The 18987-nt window shown below is 37.9% G+C and overlaps 1 protein-coding gene across 3 annotated transcripts in view; it reads left to right on the top strand.

Annotated features, from left to right (window-relative positions):
- Positions 1 to 7638: 7638 nt before the first annotated feature.
- The window catches only part of AEBP2 (AE binding protein 2), a 59712-nt gene continuing 48363 nt past the window's right edge, over positions 7639 to 18987 (top strand). For 2 of the 3 annotated variants that reach the window (XM_036236915.1, XM_016140456.2), the window contains exons 1-2: positions 7829 to 8531; positions 8755 to 8853. In XM_036236915.1, coding sequence (XP_036092808.1) covers positions 7864 to 8531; positions 8755 to 8853 — 767 coding nt within the window. In that variant the 5' untranslated portion in view covers positions 7829 to 7863. Of the gene's footprint in view, positions 8532 to 8754; positions 8854 to 18987 lie in introns of all 3 variants that reach the window. The other variant, XM_016140454.2, reaches the window with a different exon arrangement.

The following is an 18987-nucleotide window of genomic DNA, read 5'->3' as shown; positions in this document are numbered from 1 at the left end:
TTTGGATTACTCTGTCACCCAGATGCTGCTAGTGTTCTAATCCAGAAGGTATAAGCCAGTAAACCAAACGCAAGGCAAGATCCTTGTTGGATCTGGTTTTTAAAAATTAACTGTATAACACACTTTGGGCGGAAAAGTGGACATCTAAGTAGGGACTGAGCCTTAGAGTATATTAAGGGATTACTGTTAATTTTATTAAGTGTGATAATGGCATTATGATCATGAGGAAATGTGTTTAGGTTGATAGAAGTGCTTACTAAAGTATTTAAAGGTGAAATGTAATGACGTCTATAACTAAATATATATTACCTGAGCAAATATGACAAAATATTAAGACTTATTAAGTTTAAGCGATAAGTATATGAGTGTTCATTATACTACTCTCTCTACTTTCTGCATGTATAAAAAATGTTCATAATGAAAAGCTAAAGAAAAAAGTGAATACTGGAAGTGAGATTTTTTTCTGGAAAAATAAAAGATATTTATCATATATAATTATCTAAAAATATCCCAGAGACTCTCTACTTGTTTAAGTAGGGTATAGGAATCCCCAGAGGCCTGTAGGCGGTGCTCGTAGCAATGATGCCCTAGGCTAAATTCTTCAAGGGACCTCTGGCCAAGGACACTGGAGGCTTCTGGGTGCTTACCCATTTGTCCCTCTGGAATCTTGGCTTTTACTTAAAGAGAAATATTTTTGGCTACTTGTATTTACCAAAAAGAATCTAAAAGTTGTGCATGCCCAAATTGTCTCAGGTTAGTTTCCAAAACAGGACTTAACACATAGTAGCTTCTCAGTATTTACACATTACTTCCATTCCCCAGTTTTGAACTTTTCGCTGTTGTAATCTGGGATACATGTTATCTTTTTAGCTATCTTTTCAAAATGGCAGCGCCCCACTACTCTCTTTCACTTACCGTATGCTCCAGCTAAACTGATTATTCAATTATCAGCTACATATACTCTATCCAACTTTTCTTTATTTGAAAAGAAATGTTGGACATAAAGTAACACCAGTGAACACTGTGATGTCCTTGAAGATCCATTCTGTCATATTTCTCAAAAGTTGATATCAAGAATACATGTTTCATTCACCTTGTTAGACATGTCTAGGAAAATCTCACTGTTTTTCTTAAATCTCATACTCACAATACTTCTGACACCAGATGTGTGAACCAATTCTCCAATACCACCTGGGTGTCCTGTAAGTCAATTCAGTTCTCACACTTTCTATCTGGAATTAAAGTCAGATCCCACTGATTAAGTGCTCAATTCCACAAGACTGCCCCCATTTCAGATGACAATCACAGATCTCAGGTCATCACCTGTATTTTAATCCATGGGCTATAAATCAAGAGTTTGCAAAACCCTGCTTCAGTTTCAATAATTTGCTAGAACAGCTCACAGATATTAGGGATACTTATTTTTGCTGGCTTATTATATAATATTATATAAAAAGGAATGAACATTCAGATGAAGAGATACATATGGTAAGGTCAGGAAGGGATTCAAATTCTGGAGCTTCTGTCTCTGTGGAATTGGGTATGTGTTACCTCCCATTGGCATGTGGATATGTTTACTAACCTGGAAGCTCTCCAAACTCCATAGTTTTTTTTTTTTTTTTTTTTTTTTTTAATAAAGGCTTCATCACCTAAGCCTGATCAATTATTTACTCAACTTCCAACTCCTTTTCCCTCTGTGGAGGTGGTAATTTCCAGTATTTTTAAAAATCTGTATGTGAAACTTTGGACCTCTGGGCAACCATACTTTCTGCCATGTTGTTATATTGCATCTGTTATAATTTACTTTAAAATACTTCCTTATAAACGGTGTAATGTTCTTGTGTGTAAATTAACTTTAATCTACACTCTAGGGGAGGTTAGTCATCATTAGAGTTACCTATTAGGAATTCACACTCTAGGGGTGGTTGGTTATAATCTGGAGTGCCCTAATCAGAAATCCATACGCCCCAGGTGGCTACTTAAGCATTTCAAAGATCTTTATTGAAATTTATACCAGAAGGTTCATTAATTAGCATAAGGGATGTTCGAAGTACATTTTCATTGGTGAAATAAATGGTGTCCCAGATACTTGGCTAGCTAGAAATATTTCACAGCCCTATCACTCTTGTGTGAATGAGGTACAAGAACACATTACCAGAGTTTAATTCCAAGGGAGCAGGGATTTTTATTGACTTTCCCCACAGCTTTATACCCAGTGCTAAGAACAGAGTCTGATGTATAGTAGACATTCAATGTATCTAATATATGGTGAATAACTTGCTGGAGATCCCAGCAAGCTCCTACCATCTCAGTCTAAGTTGTATTTGATTCTGTGTCATCCCAATCTCCCCAGTGCCTTCTATTCAATTTTTGGTGGCATCTACTAACAGATCTGAACAGAAGTTGAGCTGATTCTGCATTCTGGGTATTGCTGCAGCCACCTCAGAGTGAACCTCTTACGCATGATGCTTGTAGGCAGGCATGCTTGAGGACAGAGAATAAGAATTTCCTTAACTTTACACGAGTAGGTTATATGACTCTTTCTGCCGACTGGCTCACCCCCACCATTATGTCTGCGTTGCAGCCCATGGACAGGGCACAGGAAGAATGTGAGAAGGAAAGGAAAGGAGCTCCCTTAAGAGGATATGATCCCTTCTGCTCATAGCTTACATGACCAAACATACTTACATGACCAAACTTACTTACATGACCAAATGTAGCTGTAAGGCCATGCCAGAAGGTCATGTGCTCAGGAGATACATGTGGTAGGAGTAAAGGGGAGGAGGATTAGCAGGTTCTGCAAAGGCAAAAACAAAATAACTCAACGGAACTCACTTGAAAAAAAAATTTGAGGTAATTTACCACGATGTGTAAAGTACTACAAGGTAGATATAAAAGCAAGTAATAAAATAAAGGAGAAAGAGGAGGGAAAAAAGAGTATGAGTAAGATTAGTAGTTAAAATAGATTCCATATATAATTTAATAAAGGAAAAGGTTAGGTTGCCTTTTTTCTTTTTGTGACTTAAAACCAGTAATTTATCCAAATTGCTGATATACTTTTAAAAATATTTCACTCATTAAATATTGTTTAGATTCTTCCCTGCTTTCTTAGAGATTTGATGGATAAAGTACTAACTAGTATTGTAACATATGCTACAATAACTAATCCATGAACTTCAATTTTAATAATTGAGAGAGTTTTAAACATTGAAAAAAAGTATTTGGTTAACAAGCCAGATATAAAGTACATAAAAGGATTAAGGATTAAAATGGTGTGTGTTAATCATCCTTCACATTTTGCCTATCTTTTCATTGATACTTTAAAATGAGAAACTACTCAAAATACCAGACACACATATGATCTCCCTATTGTGGAAAGTTGCCAGCCAAAGTAGTTATGTCTCAAGATGGCTGTACTGACAAATATTTTAAATTAATAATATAATCATTATTTGGTTGTGTTTTGGTTGCATTATAATATGCAGATTGGGGAAACTTTCCTCAGGTTTCCAGTTTTTTCCATCTTTAAGATCCTGTCATTCCATCATCTTATAAGACACTGTCTTTTCATGCATACTTTCTTTAGGCTCCAAGTCAATCTGAGAATGAGGTCATTATGCTGCCGTTGATCCTGCTCCACTTGGCAGTATACAGACACAGAATGAGGAACCTGAATTGAAACAAAAGCGCAAAACATGCTATAGCTGTATCTTTTAGAGGATTTTCAGAAGTATGTCACATGTGGTATGGCAGGCATCTCCACTTGATTCTAAGCTGGGTCTGTTGCTAGGGTTCAAGCCTGTCTGAACATGTCTGGCAAACTAGTGAGTCAGGACTGAAAAAAACCTGCTGACATGGGAGCTGAGACTGCTTCCTAGAACAGAACTCATTTTAGTGGTAGAGAGAATTAGACAGGGAAGCCCTATAAGAAAGACTTAGTCACTGGATGGGGAGTAATAAATATAGCTTGGGGTAGCTGTTACTCAAATCTGTCGCCAACCTAGGCCCATGAAAGCATGTCTGGGTCCCTACGAGAAACAGAGCTCTGCATAAAAACATAAAGAGCTGTTTCACTGAAAACTGTATATGACATTGACATAAGCAGTGTGCTCTGGGGTTCCCCTAAAGAGGTCAACACAGTGACCTCTGTTTTTTTAGGCTACACTGTGGCTTTGGCTGTTTTGTTAGTATCACAGATCCTGGTAAGAGCCAGGAGTGCCTAAGAGAACAGAGCAGGAGAAGGGGGCTACCGAAAGAAGAGAGGAGAGTGTGACTCCCCGCTCCCCCCCCACCCCGTCATCCTGGGGGTTCCCAGAGAGCTGGGAACCTTACTATGTTAGTAGGCTTGGTAGGTAGAAGAGTCAGTGAAATTCAAGTTATTCTTGCTAATCTGACCATTAGTGCTGTAGCCAATGTATTCGAATGCTATTCCTAATTAAATAGCTCTTATGCAATGGTGTGTTATTGGGTAATTTTTAATTATGTATAGAGTCACACACTCTCCAAGTAGGAAAGAGGGGACTATAGAATGGTGATTCTCAATCTGTGAAGGACCAGTCCCCCCCCCCCAACTTTTAGTGGATTGATAATTTTTGCAAAATATATTAAAAGTGAATTATCAGAATAATAAAATAAACTGATGAAATAAAAAATATAAGCCCCCAATTTTTTCTCCAAATTTTTATTATTACATTCAACAGGCATAAAATTACTCTGTCAAGTTGTGATAAAAGTTTCCAGAAGTGAATTTCAACATGTGTCTAGCTGTAGACCTGTAACAATTAGTGGCTGGTTTGTAGACTACATTTCTTGTGTAGTTCATCAGCCTCTTACCTGATGGCACCTGAAGGAACTCCATCACCTGGAGGTCCTGCCTCTAGTTATACTTCAGTGAGTGACATAATGTAGGAGAGCGCCCTTGTTCTACAAAGGTGAAGATGCGAAGATGCGAAGATGCATGAGGAGTAATGGCATCTGCAACTGAATAAAGAGGGAGAATGGGAGATGGAATAGAGAAAAGGGTAAGGGGAGATGGAGAGGGAGAGGGAAAGAGACTGTAGAGAGAGAGTAGACAGAGGGACGCTGGTAAAATGTTAGCATTTGATGAATCTAGGCATGTATACAGGTGTTTATTATCCAATTCTTTCAAATTATCAGAAAATTTCCAATTAAAAAAAACCAAAAACACTCTCCCATCACTTATTGATGGGAAACATAATTTTCTCAAAAAGCCAGTTCCATGATAGCTCATTTTACTCTTTAGGTACAAATACTGCAGCTAGAACATTCGTGACTTCGATACCTGCCATTACCACATGTCTAATCTCCATTCATTTTTTACTCTTTTCATCATATCTCTAATACATTAGATACTCTTAAAAAGTAACTTAATCATATCACACCTTTTAAAGACTATCGGTATATACCTGTTGTCTTTGAAAGTCAAACTTTTTATTCAAAATTTTCTGCAATCTAATCTTTAACTGTTTTTATTTTCTAGCTTTGCTTTCTCATGGTTAATACTAACACGAATAAAATTTTTATGCTTTTCCATGTTATTGCTTCTCATTCCTAGGATTTCCTCACACAGAATTTTATTCTATACACTCTTTATGATCCTGCTCGAATTAGTTAAACTAAGATGTAGTTATGTATCTTATTATACACATCTGTTCAAATCCTACATTCTTCACGAAATTTTCCTTGATTAATTTGGCCAAACATTGACACTAATCTCCAGGTCTTAATACAGTGCCTGGCACATATACTTAATAGTATACACTTTTCAGTTAAGCTCTCTTAATAGTTCTTAATTTAGAATACAGATGATAATACATTCCTTGCCCATCTCAAAGAGTGGCTTTCAGGTTTAAATGTTCCAGGTTAGTAGTTTGCATTGTATGTGTGTGTGAAGGTATCTGTAAACCATAAGGCTTCATACTTTTATTTTTATTTTTGCTTTCTCTCGAGGCAACATATAGAACTTATAATATCTGTCCAAAGGCCTAAAGCAGCAGATATATTACTGAAGTGCTCATAGTGTTTGAACTTTCCAAGATGTGTATGAACATGGAGAATTTGGTTTAAAGCAGTCAATTCTCTGATCCTCACATCTCTTAGGTAGCCATCCCTAAAACCGATGTGCCTGAAAATGTGCCCTGGGTATCAGAGTGTAAACCACACTCCTTTCCTGTCCCTTACTTTACAAAAGAAAGGCAATTCTTCCCCATCCTAAATCTTACTGTGGGGCAACCTCCCCCATCCCCTCCCCCGCACCTCCCCTTCCCTGAGGCTGGGGAAGAGTAGGGGATGGGGGATGCAAAACCTCCAGGACACCACAAGAAACAATTAGCCTGGGGAAGAGAATGGGTAACCATCTTTTCACAAGTCAGGTGGGTTTCAGTTACTTATTTCAACGAAGCTGAAAGAACCTAGTCAAACTTGTCAGCTGATAAATCGTTAAAAGTATTTTTTCTTTATTAGATCTTTACGTGATTTTTTGGCATATCATTTGGAAGGAGTTCAAAGAATGAAGCATGAGTACTATATCAAAACTCCATTCATTCTCAATGTGAATAACTTTTCTTAATGCTTACACCCATGGAATTGAAAGCTTGGAATCGCTGTGAAACTCAGTCTCATTCTAGTTGTTAATCCACTGATGACTGGTTGAAAAAAAAAATCATCCAATTGCATCTCTGCAAAGATGCGTTTTCAAAAGAATTTTACATTTATGGTTAATATTTATAAATATTCGCAATATATTTGTTTTATCAGTTGAAATAACAAGACAGTTATATAATCACAGGAAATTTAGAACTTCCCCTAAATTTCAATTTATATACACATTTTTATTACAAAGAACTACAAGATGATCAATAAAACAGCTCAAATATAAAATATGTTAAGAAAAAACTCTGCGGGGCGGGGGAGTGGAACGTTAAGACGAGTTCCAGAAGACAAAAGTATGAAAATTGCCTAAGTATAAGAGATATTTTTATTTAGGAAGTATTAGTGGATAAATCCCTATGGTCTTTGGAGTGCATTGGCTACATTTTAAAAAATGAGAGTTGTAAAATATTTATAACAAGCTGGGAAAAAAACGTAGATGTTACTTTAAGCCGTATAAGGGCGTACGAAATTGTTTTGGAGGGCTCATGACCCCCAAAGCTTGAGGATCTTGAACATTAAGGATTTAACCATTCCTCGAGGTATTTAAACGCAGATTAGAGTAAAACCTGTGGCTCTACGTTGCCCATATGGATTTAGTACCTTGCATTGTATAATTTATTTTTATTCGTTTTAATCGCCGCTTCTCGTAGACTGTAAGCTCTCAGACCAAGGACTTGTTTGATTCCTGGCTCAGTGCCCGTACACAAGGGACACTCCCCAAACACCCCGGAATGAATGACTTTATCGTGAGAACTCGGAGGGCTGTTAAAATCCCCAGCTAGCCCTCGGGTTTTCGTTCTGCGTGTCCCGCCCGCTGCGAGCCGGGGGGGAAGGCGTGGGAACACCCGAAGGAAACTCTGAGCACTCGGCGGGGCGGGGGCCGGGCTGGGCCGGGTGGGGGTGCGGGCGCGGAACCCGCGGCCGGGGGAGGCGTCACCTTGCGCCGCCGCGCAGGCGCGCAGCCGCCTCCGCGTGAGTGCGCGCAGTGGCGCGCCTGTCCCCGCGCGGGCTCCGTAGCGCGTGTGCAGGCTGACGCAGCTCGCGGGCCCTCCTCTTGCTCTGCAGCGGCGCCGGCGGAGTTTCGGGCGTTGGGGAGGGGGCGAGGGAGCGAGAGTCGAGAGAGGGAGGCGGCGGCGGCGGCGGGGAGGAGGAGGAGGAGGAGGAGGAGGAGGAGGAGGAGCAGGCGCCGCCATGGCCGCCGCAATCAGCGACATGGCCGACCTGGAGGAGCTCTCCCGCCTGAGCCCGCTGCCCCCCGGCAGCCCGGGTCCGGCGGCGCGGGGCCGGGCCGAACCCCCCGAGGAGGACGAGGAGGAGGAGGGAGAGGAGGAGGAGGAAGAGGCGGAGGCCGAGGCGGTGGCGGCGCTGCTGCTGAACGGCGGCGGTGGGGGCGCGGGAGGCGGCGGCGGAGCGGGGGGCGGCGAGGCGGAGACGATGTCGGAGCCGAGCCCCGAGAGCGCCAGCCAGGCCGGGGAGGACGAGGACGAGGACGAGGACGAAGAGGAGGAGGACGAAAGCAGCAGTAGCGGCGGCGGCGAGGAGGAGAGCAGCGCCGAGAGCTTGGTGGGCAGCAGCGGCGGGAGCAGCAGCGACGAGACGCGCTCGCTCAGCCCCAGCGCCGCCAGCAGCAGCAGCGGGGATGGGGACGGCAAGGAGGGCCTGGACGAGCCCAAGGGACCGCGGGGCAGCCAGGGTGGCGGCGGGGGCGGCAGCAGTAGTAGCAGCGTCGTCTCCAGCGGCGGCGACGAGGGCTACGGGACAGGGGGAGGCGGAAGCAGCGCGACCTCCGGGGGCCGGCGAGGCAGCTTGGAGATGTCGTCGGATGGGGAACCCCTGAGCCGCATGGACTCGGAGGACAGGTCAGTGCACGGAAGCGTTTCCCTTTCCCTTTCTCCTCTGGCACCCTGGGCCCGGGGGGACTTTTTGCCGAGATCCCCGGCCCCTCCCCCAGGCTCTCAACTCGGGAATCTTTCCCCGCCGCCGCGCCCCTCTCGCCGCGGATAGCGGCTTCAAACTCTCAAACCATTTCCCCCCTAACTCCTTTCCCCGCCTTCTTCTCCCTCGGCTCTTCACTCCTTACAGACCTAAGGACCGCTCTAACTCGGAAACAGTCCCCAAAGTAGGCCTAGATCCTCTGGTGGAGCAAAAGCGGCCCTTGATGTACACACCTCGGTGCACAAGGTTAGCGTCAGCGGTGTTCGCGAACACTTGTCAGAGCTATAATTGACAAGTGTTTTCCAACATGGCTGGTTTCGCCTGGATTTAACAGAACTTCCTTGTTGGGGGACGGGGGGTAACCCCAACTATCACTCCTTATTACTTAAAAAATAATATTGTTTTATAGTTAATCAGTGCTTCCGAAATTCTTCACGTATACAGTCATTAATGTAGTCTCTAAAGTGATTTTAATAACTTGTTTGCTTTGTGATCAAACATTGGAGAAAGTTTAAAACGAATAAATTCATTGTAGAAAAGGAAAATGAGTTGATGTCTTTTAAAATAACTGAGGAATCGAAGAGAGTTGGAATCGGAAAAAAATAGTCTTGATTGTACAACGTATTAGTATGCGGTTAATATTTTGATATGGTGATGCTTTAGCGTGAGAGTCATGATTTTAGATGGTAATATTTAAAGTCATGTATTGGAGAAATCTCTAAAGGAATTAGCACTTTTCTAAAGCTCGTTAGAAATAACGTGGAGACTTAAAAAATGCACTTCATTTTTTCGGGACATTAAAATTGATTGCAGTGCTGTGTTTCAGCTAATACTATCATTTTTGATCTCTGGAAAACTCCGTGTTTTAATTCATTGGTTTTTTAATGTACTTTTTAAAAACAACTATCTCATGCATGTTATATTGCTTCTAAAGTATATTAGCATTTATTTTGACCATCTGCTAATGTTTTGATGAGCCAGTAGACTTTTTAACAATCGCTATTGACTTTTAAGTTTTAAGTATTTAAAGTTGTAGGAATTCTGATTGTTAACCTGTAAAATCGAACACTTTGGTTCATAGCGAATGTAATGAAGAATACAGGGCCCTACATTGAAAATACAGCATTAGAATCTGTTCGACACTTACTTTAATATCAGGTTAAGAAAACATCTTGGATGGGGTCAAATAGACTGTACAAACCTTAGAAAAATTGTACTGAACTACCTAGGCATGGCAGGAAGGAGAATGTCTTCAAGAAAATTAAAAATTGATGTCAGCTGCACAACAAATCAGGTGTTAATTATTTTATTATATTCTCCTTCACTGGTACCTGTAGATATTTGAAAGTTGACAGACATCGGCATCTACCATAGTTCTTCTCTTTAATAGTGTACACACACACACACACACACACGCACGCCTAGCACCGCAGAAGTTGTCATTTTCATTCTCACAACTGTGGTGCAAGATAGGTATTTCTTTGATTTCCATTTAACAGATGAAGAAAAGGAGCAAGTTAGTTGAGTTACTAAAAGCAGTAAGTCTAGAATGGTAGTGGTGGAGCTAGATCAGAACAAAGGTTCTCTAGTCCCCTGCTGTTTCCACTTCACAAGAATTAGAGTAATTCTTAAATAACAGGCAGTGTCAGGTTTGTTTGTTTTAAGTTAATATCTGTCCTCTGCATCCTTTTAGGAGACAACGAATTATTGGTGGAGTAATATTTCAGGAAGTAGAGTTTTGACTGTATTTCATACTTATTAGATATTCAGTTGATTATCTAATTTCCACATCATATTTCAGAGTAAGTAGTAAGATATTGGTGTCTCAAGTCCAAATAAGGTTAATACTTGATACTGAAACATACTTGCTTTTCTTAATGCTTAAACATTAGAGACTACAGAATACTGTAGTCATTTTACCATTCAGGGTAATAGAAGCAATAGATTTATTACTTGTATGAAAAAGCCTTACATTACTAGTGAAACTGGTTGTGGCCTTGATAATCTTAATTCTGAAATGTCCCTTTTTTGCCTTTGAGGGTTTTTTTTATTTTAAATTCGGAAAGGATTCATAATTCTTAAAAATGTTCTGCAGATTATACCAATCTATGTAGATTTTACATATTGATTTCATGGTAGGAAGTCTTTATTTTTGTAACTCATGAAAGGATATTGTGGTTTTAAAGTGCTTTTAAAAAACTTGAGGCATTCCTATTGCAACGATTTTTTATCTTTACAATTATTCTGTGTATTAGAATGCTTGTGCAGTTTTCTATCACTGAAATTAGATTGCATCTTTGAGGTTAACATACTTTAGAATTTGTTGAACTTTCTTAAATCTTTTTTCTTTTAAAGAAAGAGTTAAATATAAAGATATAGAACTTACCTTTCCAGGAATGTATTGGAAGTGTTTGTTGTGTGGTGAAAAGTAACTAATTTATAAAATGATTAAATGACACTGGGTACAAAAAACATTTTCTCCAGGAGAGAGTTATTCAAAACCAGCATAAGTGTATTAGTGTATTTATTTTGATACATTTAGAAAACCTTAAAGGTGATAGGTAATATAGGGATAATAGAATTTTCTTTGGGGGTACTATTTAGATGTGCAAGACCCCTAAAAACTAGTTTTACTTTGAATCTAAGCTTAAGTGTTTTTTTAAAAAAGTTTTATCACCTTTTAAGTTATTTTCAGAGGCAAAGTTAAATACAATTTTAGAATTTAAAATGCCTCAAAATTTTTTTGGTTTACGAATTATTCTAGTTACTGAATCAGATTATACTTAAATGAAAGTACTTTTAGCTTATCTATATAAATGAATTGATAGTAACCTCTGATTTGTGGTTATTTGTCTTTTTTACATTATGTTGTTTTTTCACCCCCAACTAGACTGTGTCATGGCTTATTTTGAAAAAGCCAAGACCTCTTTCAGACACTTCGATCAACCTTTCTGCATAAATCCATGTGTCCTGTGAAAAGTGTATGTGTAAGGATGATGTGGATAGGGAAGGGCATATAGAATGAAACTTATTTGAAATGTTCATCAAAGATCACAGGGCTTTATCATTTTGTGGGTCAGAATTTTGACTTCTAACCTTTTGGGTTATAAACTTTGAGGTATTAATATTGCTTGATAGTGGGAAAACAGACTTATATTGCCCAATTTCCCAGTGATATGATTGGGGAGATCTTTTTCTAGTTATAGAGGCTAAACTTTTAAATCATACTAACACTAGAAGGGTGGCTACATGTTGAGGTTATTGTCAAACTTTATTAAGGAACTGTAGGTTTGAGGCAATAAGATATTTTTATGTAAAGTCATATTTTGCTCAAATTTCATGATGAAACTCTTTTTGCTATTAACCCCTTTCAACTCCGAAGCAGACAGATGTCCATAATCTTTCCAGAATTCTTTTTAGCTACCCTTTTTATTTTGATTAAATTTAGGGAAAAGAGCTTCTAATAGGTCTCAGTTTTCATTGATAACATATTGTAATGCTCAGTTAAGGAAAGGGGGACAACAATAAAACTACAGATTTCAGGAATGAATTTATATGGAGAGATTCTAAGGGGTCATTTTACTTTTAAGAGACTTTAAGGCTATTTTGTTGAGTCAGAATCCTGTGTCACCTAGTTTGCTACCAAACGCAGGTATTTACTGTGTGCAAGTTTCTTTACTGGATACTGTGGGAGATATGACAAAATGCTTCCCACTTCATGTTGCATATTGCTATGAGACCTAATTCCAAGGTGTAGGTTTTGCCGTAGTTCCTAGTACAAAACTTCATTGATTACTAATGTAAACGAAGTTAGAGACTTCACACCTTGCCTGTTTTATTATTTATTGTTGTGTACCACATTTTCCTAAAATTTGCAACTTGAGAGAACAAACAATTGTTATCACATATGGTTTCTCAGAGTCAAGAATGGAGAGGCTTACCTGGATGGTTGTGGCTCAGGGTCTCAGTAAGGTTGCAGTGAGAATGTTGGCTAGAACTGCAGTCATCCAAAGGCTTGTCTGGGGCTAAGAATCCTTTTCTAAGATGGCTCACTTATGTAGCTCTTGGCAGGAGGTCTCAGTTAACTCACCAAGTCAATATCTCCATGGGGCTTTTGGTGTGTCCTCATGACCTAGAACTTAGTTTCCCCCAGAGCAAGTGATATGAGAGAAGCAAGGAAGAGGGCCACAATGCCTTCTTATGACCTATATAATACCCATTCACAGTTGCTTCTTCATATACCTTCATTTAGCAGATAAATTTTTCCTTTTTTCTTTTCATTCATACTTCTGATACACAATAGTTGCTTCAGATTTTTGTTTACTGAGACAATTTTCCAGCACCCATCAAAATACCACAATGAGTTCTTTACTAGCCTTTTAAAACTTGGCCTTAAGTTATTTTTCTTTTTAATATCCATGTTTCTATTTATTCTCTAATTTTTCCTCCCCTTTTTATGACTCTGTTCTATAGGTGGAGGGATGTGTAAGGTATTACAGTATGAAGAGCCTATAATCTGGAGTTAAAGGGTACAATTCAAGCCTTAGTTTTGCTATTATACCTGTATTTTGATTTTAAGTAATATCTTTGAGCTTTAGTTCTTCAACTGCAAAACAGATTTTACTGTGGTGAATTTCTGTTAACTACTCCTGTGAACTGTTCTGAAGAACACTTGTTATTTGAACACTCGGTTCATCCTTTTTGTTGTGGAATGGTATATTTTTGAGAGGAGGTAAAGTTTAGCTCATTTAGAATTTTGCAGTATTTAACACAGTACTTTGGAGTGATGAATACTCAGTTGTTAGAATTAAATCAAAATACCAAAAACAAAATTTATATCAATAAAGGAGACTATAAACTGAGAGCCAGTAATTGGTGCCCTTGGTTCGATCATTGTATTTGTTATTGATGAGTTTAAGGCCAGCTTTTTCTCTAGGCGTGTACTCAAATAAGGCCTGTGAGATTGTAGCATATTCAGGATAGTTCCTCCCTATATCAGAGTATCCACATTGGAACTAGGAAATAAGAATTAATGGCCAAAGTGGGACCTTTCATGTTAAAACATTCACATCTTTCTCATGATAAGTTTGTGAGTCAGATTTTTTATTTGCCTCTCCCATCTTTTGTCTTTTTAACTCCTGCTCACATTCAAGTCTTAACCTTGAACATTTTCTAAGGCTAACTATCCCTGATTCTTTGTTAGACACATTACTAGCCACAGTGAATAACTCCAAGTTATTCATTGCCCTTATCACAGTTTTAATAATTATTTATCCTGCTAGAATGTGTGCTTGGTGAGAATAGGAACCATTTCTGTTTATCATTGCTCTTTCTGCAGCACCTGGCACAATGCTTGACACTTAATTTAGGTATTCTTAAATATATTTTGGATGAATGATGAAACTCGTGTTTTAGAGGAAAAATATATGTGGCAAAGGTAAAGAAGGAAGGTTCGGGAGCTGAGAGACCAATTAGGAGGTTAAAAGGAATATATAATAGTACAGTTGTGAAATGAGACTTAATTTAGGGTAGAAGATGGGAGAGAAATCATACTTGAAACTGAATTAAAGGAAAGAAGCTGATTTTCTGAGTTGTCTTTAAGACAAATACTGTTATTATTTCTGAGTAAAATAGGTTTTTTTTCTTGAGGATTTAATTGGAACAGTTTACATTTATTACTATTACTATCTATAATGAAAGAGCAATAAACCTTGTCAGAAAGACTTGGGTATTTTAATTTAACTTCTCAGAAGATGTTTGCTTACCTATAAAATAGGAAAAGTATCTTAGTGTTATGATTAAGTGAGATGGAATAGATAAAAGGGTCTAGAGCTGTATTTAATTCAGTCATTTATCCTTCCATTTCTCATGGATAGAGATGTGGAAAGGATACTCTAGTGGGACTAAGTAATCAATTTTGTACTGGCTCCACTAGATACTGCCTGCAGGAAATTTAGCAAATGATGTCATTTCTCTGAACTTAAAGACCTTTTTCTTAAAAGTGAGGGTTTTTGAATAAACAGTGTAATTCGGAAGTATCTTTTAGACAAACAGATTATTGCAGGTGACTTTGTGGTATGTAAGATCTCAAAGATATTTTAGATAGGTTCTTCTGGGTTCAAAAATCACCAGAATTCTACTTTATATTTGCGATGTTGTATTGAAGTATCTATTTCCGTTTGTCATCTCTAGGCTATACTTTTAAGATTAAAATCAGGTCCTATTTATTTTTGTAATTCCAGCACTTACCTACCTACACCCACCTATTATGCTGCCTATATATATTCAGTAACTCAGTAATTGGTTGAATGCAACTGAATATGGATGTACATGATACATATTTTTTCCTCAGTGTCATTAGTGTGACAGCACGAAACAAGGAGAATGATTCTGTGCCTATGTCCCCCCCCCCCCAGTTTTTTGTAACAGCGTATGTAGAAGCAGTATTCGCAAAAGTTGTGATTATTTGAATACTCTAAAGAAGCAGACTTCCTCAATTTATATTTTGTTCCCCAACAAAAATAAATTTGCATACTATTTTAGGAGAAAGCTGTCTAGTTTGCTTAAGAATCTGAGACTCTTGAGCTTATTGAAAGGATTTTAAGAAGTTCAGTTCATTGCATTGTCACAGCCAACCAGTGAGGCGAGGAAGTGCACAGAGATTATAACTTTCCTGTCACACAGCTCCTTGAGAATGCAGGCAGTCCTGCCTCTAGACAAGGTCTTAGCTACTCTGCTGCCTATATGACTATTGTAACAACATTGTCCAGGGAAGTTTAATTAAAAGCGTAGAAGTAAGTGGCTACTTAAATTTTCAGCCTGTCTCTTGCAAAGAATACATTTACATATCTGAACCTTATTTTCATTTGTAATAATTGTATATACATAGTAAGATTATGTAGCCTACATCCCTGTTAAGACTATGAAATATAGAAGTTAACTTTTAAGTGTTGTAGTTATTCAGTTTTTAGGGGAATAGAGTATTGGCGTTTTATTTCTTTAACACTTCAAAGTCCCTGAGTTGCTCTCTGATTTTCATTTTTATATTTTGAGGTTCTAGAAAGATGAAGTGTTACCAATTAGAGAAAACAAATTTTAGAAAGGTGTTAGTATTTCTCAGTAAAAGCATTTACTAGTTCATTTCAAAATTAAACAATTTTTGCCATTACATTTTATAAATATTCAAGTACTAAGAGTGGATGAATCAGCAGTAGACTTTTTAGTGTTTTAAATTCATGTTGGCAGTCATTTGATCGTGTCTTTTGAGGTGTTGAGCACTACTGTAATCATTCTTGTCAGAAATGTGTATACTGAAATCATCTGTTAAAATCATTTTTATGATTTAACACTAACTCAAAAAAACACCAAATAAATATGTAATTGCTTCTGTATAAAATGGCTGTTCTTCATAATTTTTTTTTTTTTTTTTTTTTTTTACATACCATCTTTGCTTGTATATATAGATAGGCATTTTTCTGGAAAATTTTTTAAAGAAAGTAAAAGATAACTCCTTATAGTGTAATTGTATTGAAATAGGATGTTTCAAGTGTCACGGTCTTTTTGAAGATAATTGCTCGCTGATCTCAAACTGGAGGAAAAATGTGGGTGGAGTAATCTTAAAGGGCGGTAGACTAGAGGTGAGAAACATTTAAAATTGTGTGCACAGTGCAGAATTGGTGATAGAAGAATGCAACCTACTCGTTTTCCATTGGTTATTTCATCATTGTTACATAAAGTCCCTTTTGGCCAATTTAGTGAATGCTGCTGGGTCTTGGGGAAAAATCTTTTGTCTTTATTCAGAGAAGTAATTGTGGGGATAGAGAGTGGTCTTTTTCTTGATTAGAAAAATCCATTTTAGCTTTTTAAATTATAGTGATAATAGCTTGTAATTATAGTAATAATAGTAATAATAATATCTTGGTTTTTGGCTAATTATTATTACCGCCTCCAATTTATTTTTATGATTATCTCAGTGTGACAAAGCCATAAATTTACTTGCCTTAAAAATCCTTAAATTGTTACTAAAAACTATGTGAACATTTACTATGTGCAAGACACTAGCTAAGTTTAGGAGTTTACTGTACATGAGAGGTTTATAGGTAATTCATAGTTAAGATCAACCAGAGCATAAGGAAGCAGAATTCTTCCCCTCCCGCCTTGAGTAGGAAGGACCATGGGGAAATTTGACTTGAGCACATAACACTTAGAATAAGCACTTGTCTTTACTTTATTTTTTTTCTGTAGTTGTTTCTCAGCTTAAAGATCTAAAAGCCTACAGCACCACAGCAGATTGGAAGGCAAAACCAGCTGTCCTTACAGAAATCCTATAATTCCTATGATTCCTTAGTCCTGTTTAAGACCAATTTTATAACTAACTTTTGTTCTTGATTAATAAAAACTAAGGTGCGCCTTTGTTCCTGGAGTGAATATTTGGAGTTGGATTATATGTTGTCATTGTTAGGCTCAGATATGTTTCATTTCTAAATTTGGGATATGTTCTACCAGAGGGTAGTGTTGCTTTCTATGACTAACCTTGAATTAATTTTTTTATGAAGCTAATTGACTTCTAGGAATAAAATTTAATAGTTTGTTTGTAAAACTGTCTGACCAGATGAGTCAAGTTATATGTACATTCTAAATATCTTTTTTGTGTGTGCTGTAGATGAACCAAAGCGAAGAAACAACTTGTGTGCATACCAGACGAAACTGAATGACAATTATTTCGATTTATAATACAGGCTACATTTCATTATTTCTAAAATCAGTAACTTACTCAAATTTCTCCTTTACAAATGTGGCAATTAAATTGTTTGGCATTAGTGTTTTGTACTTGTGTGATTTGGGGCAAGTCACATAAGTTTTGTACCTTGGTCTCATCTGTAAGAAGAGGATACTAACAGTATTTACCTCATGATTGTTGTATGCATTACATGAGTTAATACATGTCAGGCATTGTTCCAGTTACTATGGTTGCATGACATCTCAGTATTTATGGTTTAAAGCAATTATTTTGCTTACAAATCTATGATATGAGCAGGGCTTGGCAAGGTTAGATCATTCCTGTTCCACTTGGTGTCAGCTTGGAGCAAGTAAAGACTAGAGACTGCAGTTACCAAAAAACTCACTCATGTATCTGTCACATATGTGGTGCCCGGGCTGAGAAGATTCAAGCAGCTAGGGCTCTTCGGCATCTCTCCTTAGCTCTGTGTACTTCACAGGATCTCTTCAGCATGATGGCTTCAGAAGAGTCAGATTTCTTTACATGGTAGTCAGGGTTCCAAGCTGTGTGTTGCAAGAGGGAGTGCCAGGCAGAAGCTGTATTGCCTTGATCACTTGGCCTTAGATGTCTGGCAGTATCATTTCTGCAGTAGTCTTAGGCCTCCTCATATTCAAGGGAAAGTAATATAGAATCCCACTTCCTGATGCCACATTGTAAAAAGAGGATGGTGTGGGAGGTGTACATTGGTGTGACTATCTTTGGAAAATATAGTCTGACATAAGCACATATAGAACAACCTAGGACATATAGCAGATACTCAGTGGTGTCACGATAAAGTATGGGAAGTCAGATTTGAATAGAGTGCCTTTTGTGATATAAATTTTGATGTTTTAAGTTACATAGTATTCCTTAAGGAAAATTAAGAGAAAATTATAAAATGTAAGAGATAGACAGTTCACAGTTGTCTTGAATTATCTTGTTTCTTGTTTCTTTTAACTGATTCAGTTTTAGCTTTTTAATGCCTTTGTCAATGTCTAGAATAAGGAGCAGGATACAAAATAATCCTCCATTCCAACAAATGGGGGTGAGGAATCGTATAACTCAGGTAAATAGGTTTTACTCTGAAAGTATAATATCCGGTATACAACTTCAGACTTTCCCAAAATACAGGATCCTCTTAAATGCTTTGCACTGTCTTGAATTTTAACCTTTAATAATTTTGATTATTTAATTTTGAGACAGAGTAATCTTTGTAGTAGTGAGTGGAAAGTTTTTAATGGATGAAAGGAACATCGCCTGTTAGCCAAATAGCTTATCTTGCTATATGATTAGATTAGCGAATCCCTGTGGTTATAATGTTTACCTACAATTTGATAGTTTGAAAACTATACAGTATACTTCTGTTCAAAGCTTGTTACCAGTTTCAAAGCTAAACTAAGTTTATAATGCTTCCTCTGACTCTGTTAAATGTTTCTTAAATGTTCTTTTCTTCATTACATATGGAGGACCATATTCCATTCTTATAACAGAAGTAGAGACTATTTTATAATGAAAATACTACAAACTGAAGACTTCCTATAGATTATGTGTTTTTCATTGACAGAACAAAAATAAAACAGCCTTGATCCATTAGAGCAGGGGTCCCCAACTCCCGGGCCAAA

The sequence above is a fragment of the Rousettus aegyptiacus genome, unplaced genomic scaffold, assembly GCF_014176215.1.
Source record: "Rousettus aegyptiacus isolate mRouAeg1 unplaced genomic scaffold, mRouAeg1.p scaffold_m13_p_2, whole genome shotgun sequence".
NCBI classification, from domain to species: domain Eukaryota; kingdom Metazoa; phylum Chordata; class Mammalia; order Chiroptera; family Pteropodidae; genus Rousettus; species Rousettus aegyptiacus.
This window is presented reverse-complemented; position numbering and strand designations above follow the sequence as displayed.